The sequence below is a fragment of the Rana temporaria genome, chromosome 6, assembly GCF_905171775.1.
Source record: "Rana temporaria chromosome 6, aRanTem1.1, whole genome shotgun sequence".
Lineage (NCBI taxonomy): Eukaryota > Metazoa > Chordata > Amphibia > Anura > Ranidae > Rana > Rana temporaria.
In genome coordinates, this window is record NC_053494.1 from 139,740,753 (window position 1) to 139,760,578 (window position 19,826).

A 19,826-nucleotide genomic window follows, 5' to 3' on the forward strand; every position below is an offset into this window, starting at 1 on the left:
ATGTGCCATATGTGCCTCCACCATGTAAGTGAAAAATCTGCTCACCTCCTTATAACACCTCATACATAGGTCAGCAATAAAGCTTTCAACGGGGTAGCATCTGCAGAAGCTGAGGAGCATCAATTGGGGGCATCTAATAGATGATCCTAGAGTTTATGCTTGGGTTCCTCTCCCTTAGTCCCCCTACAGTCCATTGGATATATTTCCATATTTTGGAATGTATTTAAGTCTTTAGAAAGATCCCTGGCTCCATTTTGCTCCTCCTAATACCTGCAGGGTCAGTTTCCTCGGTGCATGAACACAAGTGGTTTCCAGTAAATGCAGTTTACTTATTTCTTGGATATCAATGTTGTGACATTAGATAATGTTTTGTGGCTCCTGAAGAAGCTGATTGGCAAAACATGTTGAGCAAAAAGCATTTGTCAACAACATATGAATTTGTATTTGGATATTCTCTGTTGGTTTTAAGAATTCAACAGTATGTATTGTATACTTTTTTTAATGTGTAAAGTACAATAAATAAATATTTTTTCATGACATATGTGTTATGGCACCTTTAAAGTCCCTCCTGATTCCAATATATGTACCTTTGGGATGTTGATGCCCTTGATTTCCAGGTTCAGTGGAATATTTAAATGCAGTTAGATTTATTTCTGTTTATCACAGATTTTGCGCTACACTCATTTTGTGTGGTATTTTTATCTGAAGAGGGTGTTGTGGAATCACCTGTTTGAGCAGCAACAAAAATAATACTATTTATTATATATTATATTTTAGTTTTATTATTATAGTTCACTAATTGAGATGTTGCACTAATTGCAGAGTCAGAGGTCACATGATATCTGATAGTGGCTGGCTAATTATGTGCCTGACTTCACACACATTGCTTGATTTACAGAGGGAGTAGAACATTTCCATTTACAAAGTGAACATAGCTTCACTTTATTCACTAAGCTAAATGAACATTCTTTTTGTAGTGAATACAATCCACTTGTTTAGTAAATTATTCTCCATGTTGCCCTTCTATTGAGTGTACAGTGTGTGAGGTCAGAGATTTAATAGGCGGCAGTGGCGTAGTGTGGGTTGCCAGCGCCCGGGGCAAGGTAAGTAATTTGTGCCCCCTAACCCATGGATTTTCAGTACTACCTAAGGGCCCTTTCACATGGGGCAGATCAGTAATGATCCGCCCCGTGAACCTCCGCTTGCTCAGCGGGGATCGCTCCGTTGATCCCCGCTGAGCCGGTCTTTTCTCCGCTCTCCTCTATGGGGGGATCGCATGAACACGGACGTCTGTCCGTGTTCACCCGATCCGCAGACGGATGGAAAAATAGGGTTTTGCAGAATCGGAGGAATGCGGAACCAGGCAAGATCGGGTGTCAGCAGATGTTCATGCGCTGACACCCGCAATCTCATAGGGTCCAATGTATGTCCCTTTTTCATCTGTACACAGATGGATGAAAAAGCGGACATACGGTCCACCCGTGTGAAAGGGTCCTTTGTCTTTTCCACTAGAACAGTATTAAACTCCTTACCAAATACTGATGTGCATTAGTTTTCGTCCGAATGCATATTCATCCAAATTTCTGGGATTTTCGCGTTCGTTTTAACAAACCATACCGAACGCGCAGAATCAAAAATCAGAAAGATCCGACATAAAAAATGCTTTATTTTCGTTTTATTGCGACAACAGTTCGATATAGATAGAAGATTTGACATGACGGTGACAATAGCGATCTGTGTCTATCCTAACTCTATTAGTCCAAGATTATTCGATATACAGAGAAAAGATTCAACATTATAGAGACATAAAGATTTGATGAAGCAGCTAAAAACATACGATCGCCACAAATGGAAATTTATGGTCAAATGCTCCGCCCATAGGCTATAGAAGAATTCAAATGTTGGTTGGCTATTAATAATAATTAATAAATATAATTATTACTAGTCATACAACATTAGAATTCTACTATAGCTTGTGGGCGGAGCATTCAACCGGAAATATACGATTGCGGCATCGTACAGTTTAGCTGCTTCGTCGAATCTTCTTAGAACATTAGACGGACACCATAAGCCTTCAATGACAGATTCGACCTTAATTCAGATTTTCGGACGAATGCATTTTTTAACGAAACAAAATAAATACATTTTTTCGACGGAAACGAAATTCCAAAAAAAAAAATAAAAAATAAAAAATTCTGTGTGCACATGTCTAGTAATTAAAGTAATACCAGTATACTCAAATTCAGTTTTATTTTTTATTTAACTTTTTTGAGAGTAGTGCACATATTACCTACCTACAATGTCAGCTCTGAGGGATGGTTTGTCCCCCAGGAGGTGCAGGAAGATGGTGGCAGTGAGAGACACCGAGTGGAAGTCCCCTGTGCCTTGCATATATCACCTCAAATTCTGCACCTTCCCACCACAGATCAGTCCAAATTTCTTCACCATAGCAGCTCAGGTCAGCCTAACTCCTGCATCTATACTCCTCAAATCAGCCCAATTCCTGTGCAACAGACCCCAGAACGCCCCAATTCCCACACCTTTACAACTCAGATCAGCCCCAATTCCTGAACCTTCACACCTCAGATCATCCCAATTCCTGCACCTTCACAGCTGAGAACACCCCAATTCATGCACCTTCACACCCCAGATCACCCCAATTCCTGCACCTTCACACCTCAGATCAGTCCCAATTCTTGTACCTTCATACCTCAGATCACCCCAATTCTTCACCTTCACACCTCAGAACACCCAAATTTCTACACGTTCACACCTCAGATCACCCCAGTTCCTGAACCTTCACACCTCAGATCACCCCATTTCCTGCATCTTCACATCTCAGATCACCCTAATTCCTGTACCTTTAAATCTCAGTTCACCCCAATTCCTGCACCTTCACACCTCAGATCACCCCAGTCCCTGCACCTTCACAATCTAGTTCCTGCAACTTTATACCTCATATCAGCCACAACTCCTGAACCTTCACACCTCAGATCACCCCAGTTCCTGCACCTTCGCACCTCAGATCACCCCAATTCCTGTATCTTTACACCTCAGATCACTGCAGAATGCTGAAAATCCTGTGAGTTGTAGTTTGAGATGGCAGCCATATAATGGGGTCAACTGACTCTACATATCCCCAATTGCACTGTGCAATTAAAGTGAGAGATGATCATGCAGATTAGGGGCCGGGCACATAGAGATTGGGGGAGGGGGGCGGCGCCCCTGCGCCCCGTAAGAGCGACTGACACTGTATACAGTAGCCCTAGCATCTTAACATTACAATTCTGAGAAATACCCTGATTGTTAAGCAAATGTATTATTTTAGCAATAATTGTTTATATTAAAGTACATTGTTTGTTCAAATCTAAGCTGAAGTAAGAGAAGGAGCTATTAACTAACATTTTTCTACAAAATGTACAATCACTAAAATAATTTATGCATATAATTTAAGTTCTTCTTTTATCCTGCTGTATATTCTGGTTAATCAATCAAACCTATAAATTAAATGCCTCATTTTCAAAGCATCTGAAATTGGAACTGTCTTTGTTACTCCTCAACAACCCTTCTCTTTCCAACTATTATTTTGGTTGACTTTAATATTAGTAAGGTATGCAATGCCTCACCTGTTTTTTTTGGGGGGAGCCCATACAAGCTTCTCTATTTTTAAGATGATATTTATCTAATGTAATTTTTTTTTGATGAACAGGGGACTCCATAGTTGTGGCTCCTTGCCAGACTTTGTCCAATGAGGAGTGCCAGATGCTGAGAGCAGTCTCCATCAAAGTTGTACGCCACTTGGGTATTGTTGGAGAATGCAATATACAGTTTGCTCTTCATCCAACCTCACTGGAGTATGTTATCATTGAAGTCAATGCTCGACTCTCTCGTAGTTCTGCTTTGGCATCCAAAGCCACTGGGTAAGTTAACACTATTTAGAGATTAAGATATTGATAATTCGAAGATCTGGAATGCAGCACATATACTATATAATATTATTTACCTTTTTAGCTACCCTCTGGCCTTCATTGCTGCCAAAATTGCCTTGGGAATTCCTTTGCCAGAAATTAAAAATGTTGTGTCAGGGAAGACCACTGCCTGTTTTGAGCCCAGTCTAGACTACATGGTGACCAAGATACCTCGTTGGGATTTGGACCGTTTCCATGGTGCTTCAGGATTAATTGGCAGCTCAATGAAAAGTGTAGGAGAGGTAAGCAGCAATAACTGTGTACTCTAGCCCTTACAGGCAGACCATCATACTCTCTTTTCTCCTTTTTTATTTTCTATGCAATTTCATTACTACATTTTAATGACTACCCTTTATAGGTCATGGCCATTGGTCGAACCTTTGAGGAAAGCTTTCAGAAAGCCCTGAGGATGTGCCACCCATCAGTAGATGGCTTTACAGCAAATCTTCCAATGAACAAAGCGTGGTCATCAGATGTCAACCTACGGAAAGAGATGGCTGAACCCACAAGTACCCGTATGTACAGCATGGCCAAGGTAAAGATAAATGTTTAGTAGAGGGAAATGAATATGACAGAAAATTGAAGATAAAGAATATAAAACTGTATGGAAGTGAAACAGACACATATTATATATTAATATCAAGATCAACTGATTATTTCATATGTTACCAATGCAAGTAGCTAGAATTAAAATGTATAATAATAATTATATGAAAATATTGCATGTTTCCTAAAAGTGATATCCTATGTTTTATATAAGGCTATAGAAAGTGGAATTTCCTTAGATGAAATCAACAAATTGACAGCTATTGATAAGTGGTTCCTGTACAAGATGCAAGGAATCCTTAACATGGAGAAGACCTTGAAAGGAAGCAAAAGGTAAAGAGCGTAATGCAGTATCAGAATATACTATTTGGACCTTGTTTTTTTTATATTTTCATTCTGGCATAAAAAGACTGTCAGTCCAAGAATGATTACTCTTTTTGGATCACGATTTATGAGGATCATACCACATTCTTCTATACAGCCTGTATTAGTGATAAAATGATTGCAAGCTTAAAATGATGTGCTCACACCACTGTGTTGCCTGTTTTGCCAATGCACTGCTGCATGTTTTAATACATATGGAAGCTTCTAGAAGTCGCATCATAGCGGACTTACCAAGGACCCTTGGCAAGGACAGAAACAATGGCATGGTCATAGTGGGAGTAATAGCTTGGGCCACTTAATAGGAACCTATTAGTCACATAACCACATATTTCCCAAATTATCACTCATCTATGTGCGTGAAAGAGATAGAAACGTAATATTAGTAATCTTTTATTCCTGATTCGAAAGAGACACAATAAAAAAAGGAAGATCATAAGGCACAAGCTTAAAATAGAAAGAGCAGAAAGGAATCAAAGACACCTACAATTATACAGTTTATTCTAAAACCATTACATCCTGGGGCAGATCTGCTTTTATTATAATTCGCTAGATGCTTCTATTTTGAAGGTACTGATTAAGAGTCATAGATAGCAATATTTTAGAAGATTTAAAGAGGAATTTAAGTCTATTTAAAAAACAGGGATTTGTTGTTGAAGTCGTTAACAATATCCATATCCAGTACTAAAACTCTCCTGAGCAGTGTGTCTGACTTTGGAATTGTGTACATGCATAATATGCTACAGTGCCTTGCAAAAGTATTCACCCCCCCCCCCCTGGCATTTTTCCTGTTTTGTTGCCTCACAACCTGGAATTAAAATGGATTGTTTGAGGATTTGCATCATTTAATTTACAGAACATACCCACAACTTTGAAGATGGTTTTTGTTTTTTTTATTGTGAAGCAAACAACAAAATAGGACAAAATAACAGAAAAAGTCAATGGGCCAGATTCTCAAAAGAGTTACGCCGGTGTATCTACTGATACACCGGCGTAATTCGAAATTCCCGCCGGCGTATCATTGTTTTGTATTTGCAAAACAAGATACGCCGGAATTAGGCTAGGATCCGACTGGTGTAAGTCACTTACACCGTCGGTTCCTAAATGCAATACAACGCTGACCGCTAGGTGGCGTTTACGTTCAGGTCTCATTTGACTATGCAAATGAGCCTGATACGCCGATTCCCAAACGAATTTGCGTCGCGTACTCGTCGTTTACATCGTTTCCGTAAGTGTAAGGTTACCCCTGCTATATGAGGGGTAACCTTACGCCAGTCCGCCGTATGCCATGTTAAGTATGGCGTCGGGTCCGCGTCGTCTTTTTCGGTCGGTTACACCGTTTTCCTAAGCCGTTCTTGAATACGACTTTACGTCAATGACGCTCACGTCGGCGTCATTGACGTTTTCCGTCGTGAACTGGAGCATGCACACTGGGCTATTTTTCAGCCCGGCGCATGCGCAGTTCAATCAGCGCGGGGGCGCGCTTAATTTGAATACAAGCCGCCCCCTTTGAATTACGCGGTCATACGCCGGGCCATTTACACTACGCCACCGCAAATTACGGAGCAAGTGCTTGGAGAATACGGCACTTGCTCCAGTAAGTTGCGGTGGCGTAGTGTAAATGGCTTACACTACGCCAACGCCGATTCTACAAGAATCTGGCCCAATGTGTATAACTATTTACCCCCCTAAAGTCAATACTTTGTAGAGCCACCTTTTGCGGCTATTACAGCTCCAAGTGACTTTGGATAAGTCTCTATGAGCTTGCCACATCTTACCACTGGGATTTGTGGCCATTCCTTCTTGCAAAACTGCTCCAGCTCCTTCAAGTTGGATGATTTGCGCTTGTGAACAGCAATCTTTAAGTCTGACAACATATTTTCTTTTGGATTGAGGTCTGGGCTTTGACTAGGCCATTCCAACACATTTGCATGTTTCCCTTTAAACCACTGAAGTGTTGCTTTAGCAGTGTGTTTGGGGTCATTGTCCTGCTGGAAGGTGAACCTCTGTCCTAGCCTCAAATCACACACAGAGTGGTAGAGGTTTTTCTCAAGAATATCCCTGTATTTTGCACCATCCATCTTTCCCTCAACTCTGACCAGTTTCCCAGTCCCGACTGCTGAAAAACATCTCCACAGCATGATGCTGCCACCACCATGTTTCAATGGGTGATGTGATGTGTTGGGTTTGCGCCAGACATAGCGTTTTCTTTGATGGCCAAAATGTTCAATTTTAGGTCTCATCAGACCAGAGCACCTTCCTACATACATTTTGGGAGTCTCCCACGTGCCTTTTCGCAAACTCAAAATGTGACTTTTTTTTGCTGAAAGTAATGGCTTTCTTTTGGCCACTCTGACATAAAGCCCAGCTCTATGGAGCATACGGCTTATTGTTGTCCTATGTACAGATACTCTATTAGTGAATGACGTGGACATCATTTCACTAATTATGTGACTTCTGAAGGTAATTGGTTGCACCAGAGCTTTTTATGGGCTTCATAACAAAGGGGTTGAATACATATGCACATGCCAATCATTTTTTTTATTTCTGAAAAATAGTTTTATGTATATATTTTTCAAATTTTACTTCACTAACTTAGGCTATTGTGTTCTGATCCATCACATATAATTCAGATAAAAAAACAACAACATTGAACTAAAGGCTGTAATGTAACAAAGTAGGTGAAAAACCAAGAGGGGTGAATACTTTTGCAAGGCACTGTATAGATCTTTTGTTGTTAATACCCAGTATTGTGAATTGGCCATTGCATTGATTAAGCTGACTAGCTTTGGTGAAGCTGCTCACATGTCCTACAGCACCTCTAACAAAAGAGGGGTCCAGAGAGAAGTCCAAATAAGTAAAAATCAGTAAGGGTTACCCACAAATGGTATAGAATCTAGAAAGGTTTTTAATACAGTGATTAATGAAAAAGAAAAAAAGAACAGCCAACATGTTTCTGGGGCTCACTTACCCCTTCATCTGGGCTTATGTTTTATGTGACCTAAAAATGACTGAACTGGACTCACAAGAGACTACCTTACCAGTCTAATAAAGGTGTTGCCTGCCGGCATAACTGCTAACAAGAGACACTGATAAGTCCAGTCATTTTGAGGTCACAAAATATATAAGTCCTCTTGAAGAGGGAGTGTCTGAACCCTTGAAATGATTGGCTTTGTTTTGTGTTCAGCTCGGCTATTTAATTCAAAACCATTAAGGACTCTAAAACCACTGGTCTGGTGCTCTTGCTGATTCTGACAAAATGTTACATTGCAATCATATCAGATACAAATAGATTGATTCAACAAAGGAGTAGAAGCTATTCACTTATGCAAATCAATATTCATTTTGAAAAGTACAAATAGTTAATAAGGTGAACCTGCCACGTGTGAAGGAAATAAAGAAAAAAAATGGATGTTTGCTGGACCATAATTGGTTTATTAAAGTGAACAAATCTGTCATCCTATTTACTAAGCTCAGTTAACATTCACTTTTGGAAGGTGATCTGTCTCTGTTCCTTTAAACTGGCCAAACACATTTAAAAAAGAAATTTGTTCAGCGTGCCGCCTACAGAGCATGAATGGACAAGGTGCTGTTTGGCCGACAATCTGTCCAGTTCCTTTGATTTTTCAATGGATGTCAGTGGGCGGTTTAATCACTGAATGAACTTCGGCTGGTTCATCTGAAACTGGCCAAAATTTGCTCTTTGTAAGGCCAGCTTATGCCAGTCAACCTCAAATAGTAAAATTCTTCTTTAAGAAAAAGTCTTATTCAGTCCAAAACAATCTAATGATTAAATTATACCATCAGCACACGATAAATGAGCAAATTCATTAAAAGCAATACTACTGAAAGAAATACGTAAGGCATACCTACAAGAGCCTAATGCTGTTGAAAGAGCTTTTCCTGCATTTGGTAGTTGTGATCTTCAGTTCCTATGCAAACAGATGTACGAACAGGTGGCAGAGATGGTAGAGTTGTGGGTAGTGGACAACACCGCCTCCTCTGATTTACTGCAATAGCACAAATAATTCACTTAACCTCATCAGTACTTGGCAAGCTGGAAGATTAATATTCGCCAGACAGATAAACATAAGATAAGCAGGCACTGCAGCCATCCACTTGCCTGAGTTGTTGTATGCCCAGTAATGTGCATAGCATTTTGATACATTTCATTACATCAACATGAAAAGCACTCATAAGTATCATAGGGCAGACAAATGCAGCATCTGCTTTCCAGAGCTACAGTATGAGCAGCATGTTAAATATCCTGCACTCTTGTCCAATAAAATTACGTATTTAAAGAGCGTGTTTACAATTTTGCTGCAAGCTTCAGAATAGTTATTGCTAATGTTTATGCATAACACTTCAGCTTATTCTGCTGTATGTTAGAATATATCAATTTTGGCAGAAGGGCAGCAGAAATGAGCGGAGCACACAAATTATGTAACTGAGCTTCCCATTTTATAAGCACCTATAATTTAGGATTAGAAGAGATGAAATTGCAAAGGAAAACCATGTTTAATTTTTTCCTTTTTTTTGCTTTATTTTATTACAAGCAGAGTCCACACATATTTTATCCTTCAATTGATCACAGGATGACTTGCAGTGTATTGCTACACATTTATTTGCTGCCCTCTGGGGATAAGAAAAAGCATACATTAAATACAACTACTTGCATGTTGACAGTTGACAGAAGCTCTTAACTCTCTCTTTCTTATCAATAATTATTAGCCATCATACACATACAGTAGATGGCAAATTCTGGTATATGCTCTTTAATGCCAGCAGAATAGTATCATAACCAACCAACAAATGTGTACTTATTTATGACCTGGTCTATTTAGGATGATTGATTTTGGGGCATTTGAGTGGTTCATAACACACTGATATGTGTTAGGCCCTGTATACACGATCAGTCCATCCGATGAGAACGGTCCGAAGGCTGATAGTCTGATAGCCTGCACACCATCGGTTCAAAAACCGATCGAGTCCAACGTGGTGACGTAAAACACTACGACGTTCAATGCTTCCAAGCATGCCCGGGTTTGGAACCGATGCTTTTGCGTACTAACCATCAGTTTTGACCTATCGGTTACCAGTCCATCAGTTCAATTTTAAAGCAAGTTCTAAATTTCTGGACTGAAGGATAACAGACTAATGGGGCCCACACACGGTCGGTTTGGACTGATGAAACGGTCCTTCAGTCCGTTTTCATCAGATTGGACTGATCGTGTGTACAGGGCCTTACTGTCCTGTCAGATAATATTTTAGATGGACATTATTATTATGTTGAATGTGCCATTTCACTTGAACTTATCACGGGGAAGAGAGTGGAAGCTGTCTGTGGAGCTGACTGTATGGAAAGTAGGGGGGACTGAGAGTTGCTGGGGGGCAGTTTAAATGGAGATCATCCCAGTCATGTGTGTTAAAATGGGGGTGGGGGCTGAGTGGCAGATGATTGTGGAAGCTGGAAGCTAATGTTGAAGCTGTTATTGTTAGAGATAGGCAGTTCAAAAGCTGTTTTTTTTGAAGGTCCCAAATGGGGTCGATGGGGGAAGAGCTTGAATTGATTGTGATGGGAGGGCAGAGCAAGAGGGGTAAAGAGAATGTGTTGGGTCTAGAACAGGGGTGTCCAAACTTTCTAAACAAAGGGCAGATTACTGCCCTTCAGACTTTAGGGGCCAGACTGTGGCAAGTGGGAGTAGAAAATTCCCTGGCATCAATATGAGTAAGCAATACTCTATCATTGGCTTTAGTGGGAGGACTAGTCCCCCATCATTGGTGTCATCAGTAGAATTGGTGCCCCATCATTGTTGTCAGTAGGTACAATAGCGCCCCACGGGCAGGATAAAGGCAAGGAAAAGGCTGCATCTGGCCCCAAGGTTACAGTTTGGAGAACACTGCTCTAGAACAGTGTTTCCCAACTCCAGTCCTCAAGGCACACCAACAGGTCATTTGTTCAGGCTTTCCATTATTTTCCACAGGTGATTTGATCAGTTTCACTGCCTTAGTAATTACCACAGCCGTTTCATCTGAGGGAAATCCTGAAAACATGACCTGTTGGTGTGCCTTGAGGACTGGAGTTGGGAAACACTGCTCTAGAACATGAGTGCAAAAAATGTGTTAATGTAGAACAGGGGCGTGGAGAAGATGTTGGCTATAGAACAGGGGTGTGGAGAATGTATAGGCTCTAGGACAGGAGTGCAGAAAATGTGTTTGCTCTAAAACAGGAATGTAGAGAATGTGTTGTAGAACAGGGGTACAGAGAATGGGTTGTGATGTGGATAGTGGTGATAGAATAATCTGCGGATGAAAATGTGCACATTGTAGGATAAAGGCCTGATAGAAAAATTCATGTGCTTAGGAACTGTCACATTTTTTAGTGCAAAACTCTGGAAGGTGTTGGGTTGGAAAGGTGGCATATATACAACCCTGCTACATTTAGTTCTAGTGGCAGAACCTTTATGCAGTAAAATCTGAAGCTGTAGCCTCTATTTCTTATGAAAGAAGAAAGGACAGAGAATTGCTTGTACTGTTAGCAAATGCTTACGGTTGACTCTCACATGTTTCTTGAGCAGATGGGCAGGGATTATTACTGAGATCTGGTCTATGTGTTTTGCACTGGGCACCCAAAAGAAAAAACTTCAAATAATGTCAGAATGCTATAGTGAAATAGGTAGTTGCACCCTCTCTTTATACTATAGTGGATGGTCCTCGTACATCTAGGGTCTGATTTCCAAAGAAAATAGACCATGTGGATATGATGACAAACCTGGTTTTGCGGAAAGAAATTTGACTGGTTGTGACAGATAATTACTTTAGGATTGCTCTAGTTTATTTTCTTAATTTCTTTTATAAATCAACCCCATTTATATTAGGTACATTCTTAATATTAATCGTTCGTACCTTTATGATCACCTGAAATACACTGCTTTAAGGTGTATGGATAGCATTTTTCAGCTTTGGAAGAAATAGAAAGACTAGAATATCTGTCAGGTTTTTATGGTTGCCTGTGTGTGGGTAAGTAGGTGAACCCCTTCCATTTGAGTCCAAAATGTTACAGTTGTCACAGAACAATAGGTGAGGGCAAGGACTCTTATTTTAAGGACAACTATAAAATATGTTTTATATTTTTGGGACAGGTAGTGGGGGGAAATCTCCCTAAGGAGACAGAGGTTTAACCCTTCCCTACTGCATCCTAAAATATATATATTTTGTTTAGCCATCTATACCGTAGTTCAGTATTATTACCTCAACTACTAGAGGAACTGCCATGACTTGTTGGTTTTAGTTGACACCTACAGTTTAGATCTTCTTTATTGGCTGTCTTAAAGCAGAGTTCCGGCCACAATTTCACTTTTTAAATATAAATACCCCTGTAATACACAAGCTTAATGTATTCTAGTAAAGTTAGTCTGTAAACTAAGGTCCGTTTTGTTAGGTTGTTAAAGCATTTAGACACTTTATAAAATAGAAATTGACTGGGGCCATCTTAAGTGTGGGCATCATGAAGCCAGACTGTATGACTTTCTGGATTTCAGCCTTGCAGATCTCGCACATGCTCAGTGCTGCACAAGCAGTGTAATAGGTTTCAGATCAGGTTTCAGCACCTGTACTGTCCAAGTCACATGATTCTTCGAGACTGGGGAGTGCACAGACTCCTGGAAAGTTACACCACTACATTCCCAGGAGTCTGTGCGGTGTAATTAAGCACCTAGGTGCAGGAAGAGGGAAGATTAACTATTCTGCCTAGCAACAACACTTTGAAGGCATCTAAAAAAAAAAAAAAAAATTCTTAAAGGACTAATGACATTTTTTTTAAAACTACTCATGTAATGTTATATTTATGGGTGGAACTCCACTTTAAGTTATACTCAATATAGGACCCTTGGACCATAATGATTTTTCATTTGTCCAAGATGCTTCTGATGATTTTTCTATTTATTATTAAGAATACAAGAAGGAAAGTCTGATACCATTACTTTGCTTAAAGGCTTAGCTATGTCCACTCCATTATGAACGGTAGTTTTACCAGAACGAGCGCTCCCGTCTCATAACTTGCTTCTGAGCATGTGCGGGTTTTTTACGTAGTTTTAGCCCACACACGATCATTTTTTACAACCCGCAAAACAACATCGTTTAAAACGACGTTAAAAAATGCAGCACGTTTGAATTATTTTTTTTGTCGTTTTTCAGAACCTGAAAAATGATGTGAAGCCCACACACGATCATTTTAAATTATGTTTTTGAAAAACAACTTTTTTTTCATGCCGAAAAATGATCGTGTGTACGCGGCATAAGGCAGACTGGGATTATTTCCCTCGGCATTTGACTTTCAAAAAGTAAACCTTTATTGGCTACTAAGGCTCTGAGCATCTGTATATCAGAGCACATAGGAGGCATAGTTATGCCATACAGGTGATGGTGTTGTGTTGATGTTGAGTACAAGCTATAAGGAAAAGTCATTGGCTTTTTTGCAATGAACTATTTACTGGCTTCTTAAAACCTTTTTCCTGGTCGTCCTACGGCGGCACACAATGGGTTAAGCTTTCCATCTAACCCCTGGAGGAAGAAAACTTAAACAAGCAGTGAGACAAGTTTAAATTGATTAATTGAACACAGCAAGACTACCTGTCCTGCCCCTATAAATTCCCCCCAAGAACACACACAGACGTATTTTATTTTTCTTCTACCTACAGGTTCTTTCCCACCTCAGAAGTTCATGCTCAACAAACCCTCCAATCCAGTAGTTCTAGAGTTAGTAGAAGACTTCATAAGAAAGCACGCTCTAGAAAGAGTTCCAGATCAAGAGAAATTCCAAGGTCTCTACTCCCCGATATTTCCGGTACCCAAAGCCTCGGGAGGATGGAGGCTAGTAAAAGACTTGTCTTATCTAAATCAGTTTTTTGTCAAACACAAATTCAGAATGGAGTCAATTCGGTCTGCCATCGCGAACGTGGAAAGAGGAGACTTCCTAGCGTCAGTCGACCTTCAGGATGCATACTTGCATATCCCTATCCTCAGAGCACACAGGAAATATCTTCGGATCGCTCTCCTCCTCGATCACCAGATTCTCCATTTTCAATTCACATGCCTTCCATTTGGCATCACCTCGGCGCCTCGAGTTTTTACGAAAGTGGTGGTGGTCCTGACTGCGGCTCTGCGGTTACAGGGGATATGTGTTACTCCCTATCTAGACGACTGGCTAGTCAGGGCCCCCTCAGAAGCCGTCTTGAAGCAACATCTTCACAAGACTCTTCAAATGCTAGATACCCACGGGTTCTAAGTGAACCTGAAAAAGTCTTCTCTGGACCCTACTCCAGTCATTTCCTACCTCGGGTTCACGATAGACACCTTTCTAATGAAGTTGTCCCTCTCAGATCAGAGGACTACCAATCTCCAACGGGCGGTGCAAGGTCTCCTGCAAACCGATCACTGCTCAGTGAGGAAAGCGATGAGAATACTAGGAATGATGACATCATCCTTAGAAGCTGTTCCATGGGCCAGGGCTCATTTCAGGATGCTACAAAACAGCATTTTGACCCAGTGGGACAAGAGCCGAGACTCTTTGGAGAGGAATATCAACATTTCTCTTCCAGTGAAGAAAGATCTCCTGTGGTGGTTGCACCCTCAACGCTTCCTACAGGGCAGATCTCTCAAAACTCAGATTCAGACGGTCCTCACCTCGGATGCCTCAGGCTCAGCCTGGGGTGCCCATGTAGAGGATCATTGGGTACAAGAAGCCTGGTCACAGAAGGAGCTTCAAATGTCATCGAATTTGAAAGAGCTCACGGCGATCAGGAAAGCGCTCATCCATTTCAAGTCCAAGGTTCTCCACAAGGCTGTTCAGGTACAATCAGACAACTTAGCTGCAGGGTTCTACCTGAACAAACAGGGGGGCACACGAAGCCCCTCCATGCAGAAGGAATGTGCCCTCATCATGCGCTGGGCGGAGGAGAACCTCCTTTCCCTATCGGCCATCCACATCAGAGGAGTGGACAATGTGAGAGCGGATTGGCTCAGCAGGAATTCGATCTGCCCGGGAGAGTGGGAGCTGAACCCTCTGGTCTTCAGGAAGATCACGTCCATGTGGGGTCTGCCAGATTTGGATGCTATGGCCAACTCTCGGAACAAGAAGCTTCTCCAGTTCTGCTCCCTATCCAGAGTGGGGAACCCGCTAGCGATAGACGCTCTGTCAATAAACTGGAAGAAGTTTTTCGTCTATATCTTTCCACCGATTCCGATGATCCCGAAAGTGCTGCAGGAAATTCGGGACGAGAAGGTGAGGGCAATAGCAATCCTGCCATTTTGGCCCAGGAGGGCATGGTTCCCGCTAGCCTTGAATATGGCAAAGAATCAGGTCTGGAAATTACCCATCCAGAAGGACCTTCTTCTTCAATCAGAGATGCTCCATCCAGACCTCGGGAAACTCCAGCTTGCGGCATGGAATTTGAACTCAGAGCCTTGACGGCTCAAGGCCTATCTCAGGAGGTTATAGCTACCCTTCTAGCCTCTAGGAAGCCTGCTACCCTGAAGGTCTACAATAGAGTGTGGACCCTCTACTCGGCCTGGTGCGCCAGGAATTCATCTTCTCCTGAGCAAGTGGCGTCTCTCTTGCAGTTCTTACAAGAGGGCTTCCAAAAGGGTCTGAAGCCGAACACTCTGAGGGTACAGCTGACCGCCATTAACTCCTGCCTGAACGGAATATTTTCAAAAACACCTCTCGTCAGCAGGTTTTTCAGAGCAATTATTAAATTACGACCATCCTTCCATAAGCCATTACCAGCTTGGAGCTTACCTTTAGTGCTAAAAAGGCTAACATCACCTCCCTTCGAGCCTCTGGAGAGTTCATCCTTAAGGTTCCTCACTTTCAAATGTATCTTTCTGGTAGCAATTACATCCGCCAGAAGAATAAGTGAGCTTCAGGCCCTGTCATCCAAAGAACCCTATCTCAGGTTGCTTTCGGATGCAGTTGTTCTAAGAACTATGCCGGGTTTCCTTCCCAAGGTCTCCACGTCCACGAATGTCAATCAGGAAATTGTTTTGCCTGTGTTTGAAGATGATTCTGAGGATGACCTACACCTTTTGGATGTAAAGAGAACCATATCTACTTACTTACAGAGAACCTCGGAGTTCAGACAGTCTGAGGCCCTGTTCCTACAGTTCCAAGGGCCAAACAAGGGGAAAAAAGCGAGTAAATCTTCGCTAGCAAGATGGATAAGAGACACCATCAAACATTGTTATTTTCTGGAAGACAAAGAATCCCCTCTTCTTTTGAAAGCTCACTCTACAAGGTCTACAGCTGCGTCTTGGGCTGAGAGGTATCATGTTCCAATGGACCAGATCTGTAAGGCGGCTACGTGGGCTTCACCGAACACGTTCATAAAACACTACAGAATCGATGTAGTATCGTCCGAGGGATCGGCCTTTGGCTCGAGAGTGCTTCAGGGTGCCTTAAAACATTGATGTCCCTCCCTTTCTTTCTTGCACTGCTTTGCAAATCCCATTGTGTGCCGCCGTAGGACGACCAGGAATAGGAAAATGTATTCTTACCTGAAATTTTCTTTTCCTGTAGTCCGTAGGCTGCACAGGTTTTCCCTCCCATTAAAATTACTATATTGCTGCATAAGATACGTCTGTGTGTGTTCTTGGGGGGAATTTATAGGGGCAGGACAGGTAGTCTTGCTGTGTTCAATTAATCAATTTAAACTTGTCTCACTGCTTGTTTAAGTTTTCTTCCTCCAGGGGTTAGATGGAAAGCTTAACCCATTGTGTGCCGCCTACGGACTACAGGAAAAGAAAATTTCAGGTAAGAATAAATTTTCCTAATTAACTAGTCATTCAGCCATTTGAGACAAATGAAAATATATAGTGTTGGAGGGCTGAAGCACCTAAAGATCAAAGCCCAAGAATACTTAAGAGCCCATAGATAATTCATTTTTGTGTAGACTGACCCTTAAAAGATTATACATCATATTTACAATTCCCTAATAGTTAATAAAATATAAGTTTACATTTAAAGTGAAACTTTGACACACAAATCACCTACAGTGTCTGCTAGAGTCACTCGATCAGATAATTAAATCATAAAAAACATTGCATGCAAAACATTTTTTTTTAACTGTAAAGTACATGCAAACCCAGCCACTAAAATGCATGCAAGCTTTACGTGTTAATATAATTTTGAAAGTAATTTTCAACATTTCTAAAATGTGGCTGCTATCTGCAACATTAGTCAAGCTTCTAATTAATTTACACACTGGTGTAAATTAATGCAACAACTGATAACCTGCTATCCCAAAATGTCAAATATATAAATGCAGAAAAGAAAAGAGGATAGTGCACTGGGCACACCACACCACACAAAAAGATAGTTATGCTTTACTGTAGAGATATATACAGTATGCATATATATATATATATATATATATATATATATATATATATATATATATATATATATATATATATATATATATATATATATATATATATATATATTCAAAAATCAGGGTAACAGCTTGCACAGTGTTCTCTCTTTACGTCTCTCAAGCTCCGCATTTTCTTCACCTATCTCCATTTAAGATGATGATAATTCCTTCATAAATCTGAGGGTGTATTTTAGTGTCTATATAAAAAGCAGAGAAATAGATAGCAGTAAATCCATGTTCTTGGCTGTATATTACCCTCAGCAGCTTGCTGACTCCCTTTGACCTTTCATGGTTTATGAGGTTCGCTCATCCTCCCCTGTTGCATTCTACTGTGATCTAAAATATGACTGATGTTGGGAGTGTTTAATAGCCACAAGAGGGCATTACATACCCAGGTAATAAGACTATTGTAAATTAATGTCAAGAAGAAGAAAAAAAAAAAAAAAAGCCCTGGATTTGTATTTTGTATCTGTCATTATGTAGTTGGGAAACATAAATATTTTAAATATGAAAAATCTGTTCCAGTTACGGTGCTTTTTGGCAATTGAAATGGATCACTATCCACCCATCCATTCATCCAGTTTTCCTGAACAGTAATATATATATATATATATATATATATATATATATATATATATATATATATATATATATATATATATATATATATACTTATATATTTGTACTTATGACAGATCATCAGATGTTCCAGAATAAATGGTTAATTTTAATGCAGTAGTAAAGGCTAATACTAACTATTCCCAAAAATGTACCTATCCAGCATACTCTGTAAAAAAACATCTGTGTACTTACCGGAGCTGCAGTATCATGTGACTGGACCAGTGCAGATTAAAAATAGGTAAGTACACCGCAGTGACGGCCAGTGGAGTTTTTTTTTGGGGGGGGGGGGCTGCTTTCCCTGATCAGCAGCGGTGTCCCTCCCATTCTCCTGCTCTCCACGGGTCAACGCAGCGGCGGAGGCTTCCGTTTCCTCACTCCTCCTCGGCGGTCATCCAAGTCTTCTCTTTTCAGCCAATTGGAAAATGGGTCTCACACCCGCTTTTGATTGACGAGATTGAGGATCAGTGTTTCAACAGCGAATATTGGGTGGGATTGGAGCGCATTCTCTGCGACCTGAGCCCACCCTATTTTAAAACCTAGTAGAGCCTCTGGCTCTAATCAGGTGCTTAAAAAAAACCTGTCCGCTGTAATTTATGCACCCAGTGCCCTGAAAGGGGCTGAAAACATGAATGGGGGCGGCTGTGGATAGATTCATACACCAAGTTCCTTAAGCGCTAAAGCTGTTAGTCAAATTTGTAGATGTGGGACCCGGGGAGGTGTAGGAGGGACAAGCTATGCATTCATTTATCCATTGCATATAGGGGGGTGGCGTGGAACGAGGGGGCAGAGCCCGGCGCCATTATTGGACGGGTACTGGCACACAGATCTTTTTTATGCAAGGTATCCAGGATATGTAGGAGGAATGTAGGAGGAATGGGGGGGGGGAGTTAGGAAATTATAGCAATAGCCTTATCTTCCATTTTAAAGCAAAAGATTGATAGTTATGTAATCAGTAACAACAAAAGAACACTGTTCTAGGCAGACATCTCATAATGCATCCCACCTGCTGGTGGAAACAGGTGTTGGCTCTGCATGTAGGAAGGAATCGATGAAAAGACTGGATGGTCGCACTCTGTTAACACCTTTGTTGAAGATGGTTTAAAAATTCTTCTGATACAAAGACATCAGAGGCACAGGATCAATGAAAACCTGACATGTTTGACACCACTATGGGGTGCTTAATCATAGCTATTGGAAGATTGAATGACCATTCATATATATGGGGATTACAAAAAGGTTGTACATCAGTCCAAATTCCTGGTCACATACGTCAGTCCAAATTCCTGGAAACATGAGCTTAAACACGACATCCCAAAAATAATCTGCTAGACATACCTGATGTATTGTGCACTAGTTTGTACCAGATTTTTTTTTAAACCGCCTTCAATAAAAGTGTCAACAGAGTGCGGCTGTCCAGTCTTTTCTTCGATTCATATGTAATTATTAAGGTGGTTTACATTTTATAGGTGCAAAGTGCGGTGCTTTTCAGTCTGAAAACACTATTAACCACTTGCCGACTGCCGCACACAGATGTACGTCGACACAATGGCATGGGCAGGCAAATGGGCGAATCTGTATGTCCCTTTAAATTTGCCGCCCAGCTGGCATGCGCGCGCCTCCGGGGGAGTGCGCACGCGCCTGCCGCGTGCCTCATGAGTGTACTTCCGGGTCTCGGGAACTCGATTTTCCCGGGTGGCCCGCAATTGCGGTCGGCAAAGGCAGAACAGGGGCATGCCTTCGTAAACAAGGCATTCCCCTAATCTGCCTAGTGACACTGTCACTGATGGCTGTTCCTCGTGATCGGGAAAGGTCATCAGTGACATGTCACGTGTAGCCATGCCCCCTAACAGAAAAAATCACTCCCTAGTACTGACTTAAC

General features: G+C 41.2%; 1 protein-coding gene across 1 annotated transcript in view; it reads left to right on the forward strand.

The window, feature by feature from the left end:
* The window catches only part of CPS1 (carbamoyl-phosphate synthase 1), a 147,482-nt gene that overhangs the window by 56,185 nt on the left and 71,471 nt on the right, over nucleotides 1–19,826 (forward strand). Inside the window, exons 18-21 of the mRNA XM_040357458.1 lie at nucleotides 3,710–3,920; nucleotides 4,012–4,210; nucleotides 4,327–4,503; nucleotides 4,729–4,847. Coding sequence (XP_040213392.1) covers nucleotides 3,710–3,920; nucleotides 4,012–4,210; nucleotides 4,327–4,503; nucleotides 4,729–4,847 — 706 coding nt within the window. The remainder of the gene's footprint in view (nucleotides 1–3,709; nucleotides 3,921–4,011; nucleotides 4,211–4,326; nucleotides 4,504–4,728; nucleotides 4,848–19,826) is intronic.